The sequence below is a fragment of the Sycon ciliatum genome, chromosome 1 (genome assembly GCF_964019385.1).
Source record: "Sycon ciliatum chromosome 1, ocSycCili1.1, whole genome shotgun sequence".
Lineage (NCBI taxonomy): Eukaryota > Metazoa > Porifera > Calcarea > Leucosolenida > Sycettidae > Sycon > Sycon ciliatum.
Window position 1 is genome coordinate 78,574,085 of NC_088643.1, and position 12,475 is coordinate 78,586,559.

Below are 12,475 nucleotides of genomic sequence, written 5' to 3' on the forward strand. Positions count from 1 at the left end.
GTGCGTGGAAACCCGTGTTGAGAAACCGACCCTGCGATTTTTATGAAACGTACGGGATTGTACGGGAAGTGGATAAAATACACGTTTTCCGGAGCAAAATGGAGCAAAATATCGAGTTTCCTGCGCCAGGCTCGGCAAAATATCGAAGATTTCGCAGCAACATTTTGCGGCGAAATATCGAAGCGAGCGGAGCAGAATCTGTCTGGGCCTACTTTGGGCCCGTTTATGTCACTCGAGTTGAACCTTTGAACCAGGGAGTCGTAAACGCCTCTTACGACTCCCTACTTTGAACCTTTGAGTTGAATCTTGATGTGAAAAATGTACTCTGCAGGCACGTGACCGCTCACTCAACCGTGTTCGATTGGGAATAAGGGCCGAACGCTGCATCGCAGCCTTTTCGGACCAAAACCAGTCGACTCAGCGGCCACAAGACTACAACATATGGACCAATCGCGGTCATCCGTGCTTTTATAAGAACGAAACGGCGTTTTTAGTGACTTTTTCCATACAAATCCCTATCTAGTAGGGCGTAGTCACCCAGTTTCGGTGGAAGTGCGCGAGTTCGATTGGGAATAAAGGAGGAAGGGAGCGTCTCGGCGTCCTCGGACCAAGACCATTCAACTCAGCACCACGAAGACTACAACTGGTGAAAATTTGATTTTAGGGTATACTTCCCCTTTAACCCTTTGGAACTGCACTGATCACACGACGTCAGGAGATAGCTGCAATTGCAAGTATATTCGTTCCAATTTCCATCATAACGCTGGTTCTACTTCACCGATTCTGACGATCTTGGGCTCGTTGGAAAGCTCTTGGAACGAGGATAACAGCGAGCCCAAACTCATCCAGGAGAGCGATTGCTGTCTGCTACCGAATGCCAGGAACGCCAGCTGAATACCAAATCCAAAACGGGAATAGTCCTTGTCTCGCCATTTCACTCGTGCTAGCTCAAAATCATTCAAATTTTTTCTAACAGGCTCACAAAAGCCGGGACAAAAAGCGCTGGGAGTGATGTCACACGCTGCGTGGGCAGGAAGAGGGAAAATCCCACTTTTGAACGAAATTTGCACTTCGCTGACGCATGAGAAATCGAGCGAACTTTCGAGCACTCGCCGCTCTGTTATACTAGCTCGTATCGACCCCGGAGTTTTTCGAGCCGACAGCTTAGATTCTCTGCTACCTCGTAGGTATTTCGATTGTTGAATTCGGTTGAGATTTGACTGAGTTGTGACTCGTTGAGTGCACTTGCACACATGACATTGGCATCGTTCGAATTCGAACGATGAGCTCCAAAGGGTTAATATAAGAGTTTGTGTGCTAGAAACTCTTACAGGTACTTAGCAGCATACATGTACATGTCAGTTCACTACTGTACATCAGTGTAAGGATGCATGTACAATCATGCACATGATCAGATGTGCATTATGACAGTAGTGGTTGTGCGCCTCAACTGACCTAGTAGTATTAGACTACCGTGGACACCGACTTTGCCAGGCCTGGCCATGCCATGCGGCAGGTGGAAATAGCTTTTGCTAAAAGCTGCGCATCGTGACTGGTTACTAGTAGTGTAGTAGTAAGCCATCTAGGCTTTCTAGGCTTTCTAGGCCGCTGTGCCTATGTGGTAGCCTTTCATTGCAAGCCTGAGGAAGTCCAGAGGCCCAAGCATGCAAACGCCCAATACTAGTGACTGCAAACCGACAACGCACGCCAGGGTGAACACCTGCTCTCAGTGACCACCCATGGAACCTGGGCCGTGCAGCCGGCCCAGTGTGGTCTTGAACATAGGTGACGCATGCTGATATCCGAAAGTAGCATCTCCTAATTCAGCTACTAATTGTACATTCACCACATTGAATGGGTGAGTGCAAAAGAAGAAAAAAAAGTGATCATACCGAGACCAAATGCATGGTTGCTAAACCCGGCTTGACGGTCTACCCATGTAGGAAAAAAACGCAACTCACTCCTCATCTTGCCAGTACCCAGTGCCAGTACAGGTACCGTCAGAATTCAGGGAATGGATTGCTATAGTAACAGGATGAAAGACAATGATGAAAAGACAATAAAAGAGAAAGACAATAACATTCACCCACCAATCGTACAGACTACAGATCAGTGTTACTGAGGCGGCATAAAGTGCAGTGAACAACAATGGAAAGCTGTGTTTAGAAGTTGATTATAAGTTGAAATATCAAACTGGAGCGAGATGAGCATGCTATTAAACAGCTGAACTAAAAGTTTCATTGTACTGTAAGGATCGCCAATATAATACTTCGAAGTAGCAAGAGTCATGGAGGGGGAGGGGATTATGGACTCTTGATAATAGACACAAAGCACATGTAGATTCGTGTTATGGAAATCGTTGATCAATATCGGGCCTACGGAGTAATTTGTAATCAAGTTATAATCTGCTGCAGCAAGGCAGTAAAGCCGTACAATGAGTCACCGTGTGTAAACCTGTAGGGTATAGATAGTACCATTGGTCATTGGTCATTCAGTGTGGCAATCATGTTGATGCCATCACAACAGGCTCTTGCTACACTACATCAAGGAATAGAGCGGCCCCACTGACACCAACGTGGGCCTCAACAGATTTTACTTGGCCTGACTGGAAGTAGTAGAGACATCTGGGAAATACGGTAGATCATTAGATGCAGAGATTGTGAGTGTGCGTAGGTGTGCCGAATGTAAGTGAAAGTGGGGCAAGGGGTACCCCGCACGGATAGTTTTGATACTGGTAGTTTCTAATGTAGTAGAATTAGCGTATGATTACGGGAAGTGCCGGCACCCTAGTGCAAGCCATTGTGACATTTTTTAAGTTACCGTACATTAGCCAACCGGCACCATTAAACTATTATTTATCTTTATTATTTATGACATGAGCGAAATGAACTTGTGATAAGCCGGTTGTATAGTGATGAGTGTTACATTCAAGCTCAATTGAAATGATTAGCGCTAACTGAGTAGCAACAGCAATCTGCACTCAAGCCAAGCAGCAGCGGCAGCGGCGGCAGCAGCAGCAGCAGCAGGGAACACTTTGGCAAGCATGAGAGCAACTATACCAGGGTATTCAGCAGCGGGTCTATGTCTTCTTGAGGTTGTTCAACTGTTCTCTCCACAGCCATTTCTGCCGCATTTGCTTCCAACTCGGCATAGACAGGAGCGGGCTTGAAAATGATGTTGGTGGCATCCAGCGCAGTGTTTTCGCCTGTTGGCAGGTGTAGATCTGCAACAGCAGCTTCCAACTCTCGGTAGATCGGAGATGGAACGTCTTTGGGTACAGGTATTTTCTTCAGAGGTTGTGCGTAGATATTGGACATGCCGTACTGCATGTACGGACTTTTCTGCACCGGTGCTGGAGATCGTCGGTCCATAGCCAATGGAAAATGCTGCCGAGACGAGCCGCTGTCTGTGCTGCTGACTCGCATGGCCGGGTTGTGCATCGAGGCACTCCGAGCATGTCGCGGGACAAGGTTCGGTTTCAGCGGGATGACGATGGGAAGGTAGGGCAAGGATTTTGCTGATGATAACGTCGTATTATTGAGGCCAGGAGTCTTACTGTTATCCTCGCTAGTGACTGACACGGTGGGCATGCTCTGACTCGGAGACAGCTCATTGCTTTGCGGCATTTGCAGTGAATGAGACCGAGTATGACGTACCTCCACATGCTGTTTCTCCTCACCAGCAAGCACGGCTTCCTGGGCAGCTTGGACCGGGTCTGGCTTGTCGGCAGAAGATGCCGGCGAGGGGCTTGGCGTTTTGCGAAAGCGATTGAGCAGTCCGCGGCTTCTGTGGCGAGGTGACACCGATCGTGGTCGACTTTGATTCTTGTTGTTGAGCCGTGGCGATGTGTGGGTCTGGGATATCTCTGGCATGTCATCCCAAGATTGGCTTAGGACCTCAACCCTACAATACAGATAGAGGAGCACATCAAGTGGGACAGCAACAAATCGTGGATACGAACAAGGCAACGCCGATACCGTGGAACCCCGTAAAAAAAGTACCTATCTATTTTCAATTGTAGTGGTCACACCCGTACTCACTTCCGGTCATGAACCAATTTCCAGACCTGACTTGCGCATCGTGGAGAAGTCTTTTTTCTCAAGTGCATGCCATAGCATGCACATGTGCATGGCACGATGCTACCTACATTCTGCATGCACCAACCATACCAGTACCGTACTTTCCGGAGTATAAGCCGCACTTTGAACACTCAACCCCCCGCCCCCCCCCCCCAAAGGGGGGGGTACGACTTATACTCCGATGATCAAAGTAATGGCGATAAATTTAATAGGATAGATGTCTGCGTTTTGAGGCAAAAACGAGGGGTGCGGCTTATGCTCCGGAAAATACAGGACGTATTTCGAGCAGTATTTTAATTGGACTAAGCCTGACTTCAACAGACAGAGTCAAATGATGAAAAGTATATTATTTGGACATGTACTTGTTTTTGTTGAGGGGCCCAGGTATTTACTTATTTACGCGCTTTTATAGTACATGTATAGCATCTACAGTAAGTTACATTGCTGCTGTGCTTGGTGCAAAAGCCGAACATTTCAGAATTTTCAGTATCGTATCATCATCACGTAGTATAGGGTCAACACAGAAATCGAAGGGAACAATCTCGTATCATATTATCATGTTACCATCCCAACGTAGTAATTGACAGTCCATGCAGTGCGATCTTATGGAAGAGTAACAAGTAAGTCATTACATGTAACATGTAGCTGTTAGATCCAAAGTTTCTACACGCTCTTCAGTTTAATCAGTACATGATTTTGACTTCGGGTGAGCGCGGCTCGATGGAAGATTGGTTCCAACCGACCGGTTCTTTGACCAAACCGTTCATCCCTAACTAAAGTGCACGCTTGGAAGTTGGAACATAGGAAGCAAGGTGGATTTGTGGCTGGCTTTTCACAAACACAAAGCCCAACAAATACCCTAGAAAATACGGTGCCGCCTGGCTTACTTTGGTGGTGTTGATGCATTGCTTGGAGGGCCATCGGCATCAAGGACCAGAGTGGTCGGCCGGTCCTTGCGAAATGTAGGACACGAGCCGTGTCTCTGCTTGCCGTCATTCGATGGCAATGTGGCTGACCTGTCGCTCCCCTCGGTCGTTATCGGAAAGTAGACCGCGCCACGACTGTCACGAACGCGAGCCCTGCATACACAAACCAGACACGAAACCAAAAAAAGAGTCACAATCGAGTACAGGGCACGTCCCAAGTTGTCACCGATGCTGCTAGCATGTTGTAAACTTGTAAAACTTTAAACCAGTTAGCTTTAGCAGTGTTCGATGGTATGCACACGATGAAGAATCCATCACGTCTACTCACAATGCAGTACTCTGCCGTGGCCAAGTCCTTGCTTCCTTGACCGCCTCCAAGTCTTCATAAATATCTGAGACCTGCTTAGCATCACTAAAGTACACAGTGGGAGAAGAGAGAGAGAGAGAGAGAGAGAGAGAGAGAGAGAGAGAGAGAGAGAGAGAGAGAGAGAGAGAGAGAGAGAGAGAGAGAGAGAGAGAGAGAGAGAGAGAGAGAGAGAGAGAGAGAGAGAGAGAGAGAGTAAGCTACATTTATAAAGACAGGTAAGTCTAACAAATGAGGACTGAGATCTCTACAACAGGGTCTTTACGCCTGAAAGCAGGTGCATGATTTAACAAGCAGGTTGTCAGTCTAGATTAAGAGAGAGAAAGAGAGAGAGAGAGAGAGAGAGAGAGAGAGAGAGAGAGAGAGAGAGAGAGAGAGAGACAGAGAGACAGAGAGACAGAGAGACAGAGAGACAGAGAGACAGAGAGACAGAGAGACAGAGAGAGAGAGAGAGAGAGAGAGAGAGAGAGAGAGAGAGAGAGAGAGAGAGAGAGAGAGAGAGAGAGAGAGAGAGAGAGAGAGAGAGAGAGAGAGAGAGAGAGAGAGAGAGAGAGAGAGAGAGAGAGAGAGAGAGAGAGAGAGACAGACAGACAGACAGACAGACAGAGAGACAGAGAGACAGAGAGACAGAGAGACAGAGAGACAGAGAGACAGAGAGACAGAGAGACAGAGAGACAGAGAGACAGAGAGACAGAGAGACAGAGAGAGAGAGAGAGAGAGAGAGAGAGAGAGAGAGAGAGAGAGAGAGAGAGAGAGAGAGAGAGAGAGAGAGAGAGAGAGAGAGAGAGAGAGAGAGAGAGAGAGAGAGAGAGAGAGAGACAGAGACAGAGAGAGAGAGAGAGAGAGACAGAGAGAGACAGAAAGAGAGAGAAAGAGAGAGAAAGAGAGAGAAAGAGAGAGAAAGAGAGACAGAGAGACAGAGGGTGAGGGAGACAGAAAGAAGCGCTTACAAAGGATCAACATGGCACGATGTGTACTAAATCAGTGCTAACGCTGTCCAGGCCGTGGCAGCAACAAGTAGCACATCCGATTGCGATGGTTATACACATGTTAGTGTACTGGTATTGCAAACATAGACCAATTTGCTCGAATAACAGAGTTTCTGCTTAAGCAACATACCATTTCACATCTGGATGCTGCTCAAGGGATTTCTCCAGAGCCTCGTACATTGTCTTCTGTCGTTTTCCTGGCTGATTGTCGGTGACGGTGGTGGCTGCGATTGTTATTCTGGCATCGTCCTCATCGGCCATAATGTCCGCAATCTCCGCATCACTTTCATGTCCTGAAGACGGCGGCGGGGGAGTCGTCTCCTTCTTGTTCTTCAAATCCTCCATCTTGATTTCCAGCAGACGTGCGAGGAACAGGCGCCGCACACCCTCGTAGCCCTCCAGATCGCTGAGACGTCGGTACGCCGGCATGCGCCGCAGTACCTGGTAAACAGGATGCCAGCGCGTCTGGAACTGCTGCGTCAGGTCCATCACAGCACCGGACAGTTCTCGTTGCAGCTCACGGATTTCCGTGTGACGTGCCGCGTGTGCTTCCTGGTAGGACGACACGCCAACGGACGGGTCACTACCCGTGCCGATTTCTACTCCAAGCGCTCTTGAAGCTAGCAGCATGAACAGCAGGTCCACGTTGACCCCGATCTCGGCCGAAACGTGCACGACGGGAAACGCACGATTGCGCTGCTGAAGGCACCGTGCTAGCTCCTCGTGTTCCTGGGCAAGCCGGTCGAGTTGACCACCGGCAAGAGAGTCACATTTGGTGATCGCAAGTATGATTGGTAGATCACGAGGCAGTCTCTCGACCAGCTTTGCCAGCAGTGTAAGCTGCTGCTGCTTTCGGTCGTCGCGTGCGGTCGGATCGTACACGAGAACGTAGCCGGAGAGACCTTTGCTGGACAGGGCTGTTGGTAGAGGCTTTGCACCCGATGCCATGCCCGCACCAATGTTACCCCGTCGTGTATAAGCAATCTTGCCTGGTGACTGCAGATATCTCATGGTGGCACGTTGCAGGTACGTGCCAGGTGTTGGATACGCTGTGTGGCCAACTGATACCTCGTCCAGAAACTCTGTCTGCTCCACGACGTGAATCACAGCGGTCGTGTTGCCTGACAGCCTCCGCGCTGAACTGCCATAGTAGAGGAAGTGTTCCTGGTTGATCTCCGGTTCGACGAAGTCCATCCATGCCAGAACCGACTCGTCCACGTCCGGCTTCACTGCGTTGTAAGCATCCAGGCCCGGATTGACGAAGCGCGCACACAGCGCCGACTTTCCAACGCCAGTTTGTGATTCCGAGCGCGGTCCACTGCACCCCAGCACGGCAACGTAGCATGACCTCGGTGGACCACTGCGCGGTACTGGATCCGCACTGGTCCGCTGTGACGATGCTCTCCGCCTCATTGTCAACGGAGAAGAAAGCATGTTTCTCGTCCGAAACGGCCCGCTTTGAAGGCCCTAAACTAGCAAGTTGGTAGGTTCTAACTGGGACACGGCTCACGAGTCACGGCTCGTTGACCCAGGAGCTCCGATCCGGACCAAAGCTCAGCGAGCGGTGGAGACAGAGCAACACCAGGAATGCGGCTGTCGGCGGCGGCCAACACCTGTTTCACGACTGCAGACTGCTAGCCTGGTGATCCGTGCACCGTGCGCAGCAGTAGGGACCATACGGCAGGTCTGTCACTGCAGGATCTAGGAGTTGACGACAATGACGCGTGGTTTAGCAGAGCGTTACAACCTCATCCGGGTGATTGTCGTTACTCGAGTCGAAGTAACACTAACAGTAAACAATGTAGTTAGTTAGACACCCTCGACCTCACCCACGGCCACGCGCTCTGCAGAAAACACAATGATGATGCCTGATGGCATGCACAGCTGGGCCAACGACGTTTGTAGTACACGCTGCGAATAGAAATGAAAGGGCAGGTCAATCTTCCAACGTACAGTGTAGTAAAATAATACGAACTGAAAAGCAGTTTAGTCACAGCAAACGTCGGCTTTGCACGGCATAGCTAGTATTATAGATCGGCATCTTTTGTTACTGTTAGTCCCACTCCCAGGCCAGGAAATGAATGCTGGTGACCGGATCCGCGGACGCACTGCGCGTGTGACGTAGATCATGACTACTCGATCCAGGCCATGCGCAAGGAGACATACTGTCTGTACTGTATCAGTGTACAGTATGGTATCATAATCATTGTACTAAATTATTGTAGGAAGCCGGGTGCATGCACGCGCCACGCGATCAATATTGAGGCTATTTTTCTAGTATTTGAGCGTTCATATCATGGACAGAAGAACAGAACATCCTTCGAGCCGTTCGACATCTTTTTTAGGTCAGCCACTGATTCATTGGCCCGAGTACTATTGCAAGTGAGCCCAGAGAAGGCTGTGTGCTTCGCGAAAATGAAGGGCGATTCTAGGTTTAATAGCGTTGAATAGCAGGCGCTGGGCTTCTTTCGGTTTCGAGTCTTTCGACCTTTCATCGGGATGAATCACGCGAACAGAGACTGTAACTGCGTCGATCTACGCATTTCCTTATACTAGCTAAGTTTTGTAGATCTATCACTGAGCCACAGTATACTAGTCAGTTTTGAGTACAGTCAGTACAGTCAGTAGACAGTACTAGCACAAGTCATTGCGACTCATAATCAACTGAGAGTGAGAGCTGGCTGGTGAATGAATTCCAAAGACCAAAGGTGTGAGGCGAGTGCTGAGGCTGCTGACTCGGGGTAGACTTTACCATGCCACAAACATGCAGTCATCAACGTGTTTGGAATACTTTCTGAAAAGACTGGGGGGCTTTGTTTCGGAGTGCGGTCACATAGTCAATGGATCATCATGATCATGCCTTCATGGAGTGTACTGGCAGTGTGTGTACGTGGACCTATTAAATTTTACTAGTGCTACTGCCAGTGCCCCGTGGAGGTGGCGAAAGCGGAACGACTTGTGGTCAAGTGCCTTCACGGCACCCTGCAGCTTGAGTTGAGGCAACTGTCACAAACATCCTTGTATGTGTGGCACCCCCACCCCGGCCCCGTACGCAATGCCATACCGATATACCGCCTGCTGCAGTGCTGGCTTTGCCGGTGTTTCCTCCACTACTGCACTAGAGACCAGTTACCAGTTGGCGGCTGGCAAGGACTTAGGCCTGTAGAATCTGAAATCATGTACTAACTATTACTTACTGTTCCTGAGGACCTCTTATACTGTGTGTGTGTGTGTGTGTGTGTGTGTGTGTGTGTGTGTGTGTGCGTGCGTGTGTGCGTGTGTGCGTGTGCGTGCGCGTCTCTCTCTCTCTCTCTCTCTCTCTCTCTCTCTCTCTCTCTCTCTCTCTCTCTCTCTCTCTCTCTCTCTCTCTCTCTCCCATGCCTCACCACGCACAGTCGCACTCCCTATGCAGCCTTTGTCCAGGCAGTAGGGTGGCGCGCCACTGTATGTACTGGAACATTAGACCAGTCACCTACCACTAGTCACTCACGCCTGCCACGCGTGGCCACAGTGTGGTGAAAGAATGAGTCAGCCATTTGTGGCCCCATAATGATGCACTTCCAAAGGGAGGTATTTCCCACCCTTCCGAAATATTTTGAAGGTTTTTTTCTGAGTGTTCTGACACTTGAGTGCATGCTGTGCAGTGCAGTGTACGATTATTCTGTGTTTATTTGTTTGCCTGGCCGGCCCACTGCCTGAACATCACGACATGATCATGTCAAGTAACTGTTACTTAGTTGTCAACCACTCACACTCACAAGGACAGCGCTAGCGCTAGGGTTACAGTGTCGGAACTGAACTGGAATAAGACATGTTGTGAACAGGACACGCCTCCGTAATGGCGGCCAGGCCATTCTGTGTAATAGTAATACAATCACCTCGGTACTAATAATGCCAGTAATGGCCAATGAGCTCCTTTTCCATTCAGGGCCATTGTTCCCATGCCCACCCTCATGGAGTTACATGTATGCCGTCACGGAGTCGGTGTAATACCGGTACATGTTGTGCTTGCTGTACATGATAACACTACACCTGGTCACGCGGCATAATACCGGTACAACATCTCAAATGAAGCACATTGAATATTGGCCAGAAAAAAGTGAAGAGATTGGCTGTTGGCCAAGCACGGCGGTGAAAGGAAGGGCATGGCTGTGGCAAAGACTGAGACTACATGTAGTACGAGTAAGAGTGGCAATCACAAAGAACTATTACTAGATCGGGTTGTTTCCAGCAACTGTGTTTTGGACTTGCCCCGATTTCCTGAAGCCTCAAGGCCCCTCCAAACTTGGACCAAAGCAATGACATGGTGTCACCGGGGTTGCCAGAGGCTTCATGGCGAGCACTGAGCGTGAGCAGCGTGTGTTTTCTTATTTTCGTGCTATGCATCTAGCTACTTCTTGCAACATACTCGTACATGTACATGTACACGTGAAAACACCCAAATGGTCAGTCCTTATTATTAGCCTATTGTGTGGTGTGTGGACGTGATAGATGATGGTGCATTGAAGAGCCGGGGCCGCGCTGACCACAAACATTCGGGGATTCGTGGGACGAGGAGAAGAAGGGTGCGAGCCGACAGAACGCATTGCTCTAACGTTGACGTTCCTAGCATTTCAGGCTGGACGTTCTTGGGCTCCACGACCACAAACATTCGGGGATTCGTGGGACGAGGAGAAGAAGGGTGCGAGCCGACAGAACGCATTGCTCTAACGTTGACGTTCCTAGCATTTCAGGCTGGACGTTCTTGGGCTCCACGTTCTTCAGCGCCCGACTCTTATCTACTGTAACCAAGATTACATAACCAGTACTCTTGCTGTAACGTAATGAAATGCGCTACATGTACATGTATATGGTGGCTCACACCAGTTCTGTATATGGAGTAATGTTCAATGCCTATTGTGCTATGTCCAGTCCTGGCTACAGTACTGAAGTACAGTCAGACCTCACTTAATTAATTAACCGCAAACATCCGTTTTCCACAAAAATATCCGGATAGGCGAGGGAACCGGATTATCGAACACTAGGTACATACTGTATGTATGCATGCCATGTGGGCCTCTTCGACTTGCAAACACGTAAGGAGGTGGATACGATCTCGAGTGTTCGATGTATAAAAAAAGGCCCTCGCTCCGGTGGGTAATGATTATTGTTACTGTATGAACGGATACTACAGTACTTAGTTAGTAACTTAGTAGTCTTTGCGATGTCATCTGCTGGAGATGAAACAGTTTTACTTTCTGAAAGGAGCACAGCTGTCAGTCACGAGGTCAAGGAAGTACAATGATTATGCAGTTATATCAATCATGACTTCTGAAGTAAGAGTATTTATTACACTTGTAATTTATTACTGTTCACTATCATCTGATCATGCCGTGGACTGTATCGCACTGCTACGGTACCACTACGGCACTAGTCACTTACGGAATTACCTGCAGGGCATGACACACCTGCAATAATGACCGTCACATCAAATGACCGTGATCCGACATCTATTTATTCAAAGTACTACCGGCAATAGAATCTGATGATTTCCTAAGAACTCTCCAACTTACTTCACTGCATCATTTTCTTTCAACTTGCAAATACCTCCATCCCGAACATGTTCACAGTTGCAAAACATAAAGAAAATTTACTGCCAATATTTCGCCCATTGGGCATCAGGCACCAGCGAGCCTGTTAGGGATGGGCGTATTACATTTTTATATTTGCAAGTACAACTACAAATTAGTTTTGTTTCATGCACATGTCACCACAACTCTAAACGTACTAGCAAGCAGGGAGTCGTAAAATACCGGTATTTTACGACTCCCTGCTAGCAAGAGTCCACAACCCCATGCAGGGGTTATGGACTCTTGGTACAGTCAGACCTCGCTTATCCGGTCCTCTTTTATCCGGATCCCTCGCCATCTGGAAGAAAATCCTTGGTTACCAATTTACAGCATACAATATGCCATGCACACATACAGTTTGTGTGTTCGATTATCCGCTTCCCTCGCCTATTCGGATATGTTTCTGGAAAACGGATGTGTACGGTCATACGAGGTCTGACTGTACTATACGTACTAGTGCAAGCAAGATGATTGTACTGTACCACGTGATGCTGTTCTTCTATTCAAC

General features: G+C 48.7%; 1 protein-coding gene across 1 annotated transcript; it reads right to left on the minus strand.

Moving 5' to 3' along the window:
* Positions 1 to 1,799: 1,799 nt before the first annotated feature.
* On the minus strand, positions 1,800 to 8,469 carry LOC135805647 (uncharacterized). The gene is made up of 4 exons (XM_065319720.1): positions 6,489 to 8,469; positions 5,334 to 5,417; positions 4,967 to 5,158; positions 1,800 to 3,903 (listed from the first exon to the last, which is right to left on the minus strand). Exons 1-4 carry the CDS (start codon positions 7,790 to 7,792, stop codon positions 3,054 to 3,056), a joined length of 2,430 nt encoding a protein of 809 aa, XP_065175792.1. The 5' UTR covers positions 7,793 to 8,469; the 3' UTR covers positions 1,800 to 3,053.
* Positions 8,470 to 12,475: the final 4,006 nt, after the last annotated feature.

Bases quoted from the DNA above. Each gene is read 5' to 3' on its own strand.
- LOC135805647 (XM_065319720.1), bottom strand. From the start codon at position 7,792: ATGCTTTCTTCTCCGTTGACAATGAGGCGGAGAGCATCGTCACAGCGG. The intron at 5,418-6,488 runs GTATGTTGCTTA...TGTGTACTTTAG, and splicing joins CAGCATCCAGATGTGAAATG to TGATGCTAAGCAGGTCTCAG. The intron at 5,159-5,333 runs GTGAGTAGACGT...TTGTGTATGCAG, and splicing joins CCACGGCAGAGTACTGCATT to GGCTCGCGTTCGTGACAGTC.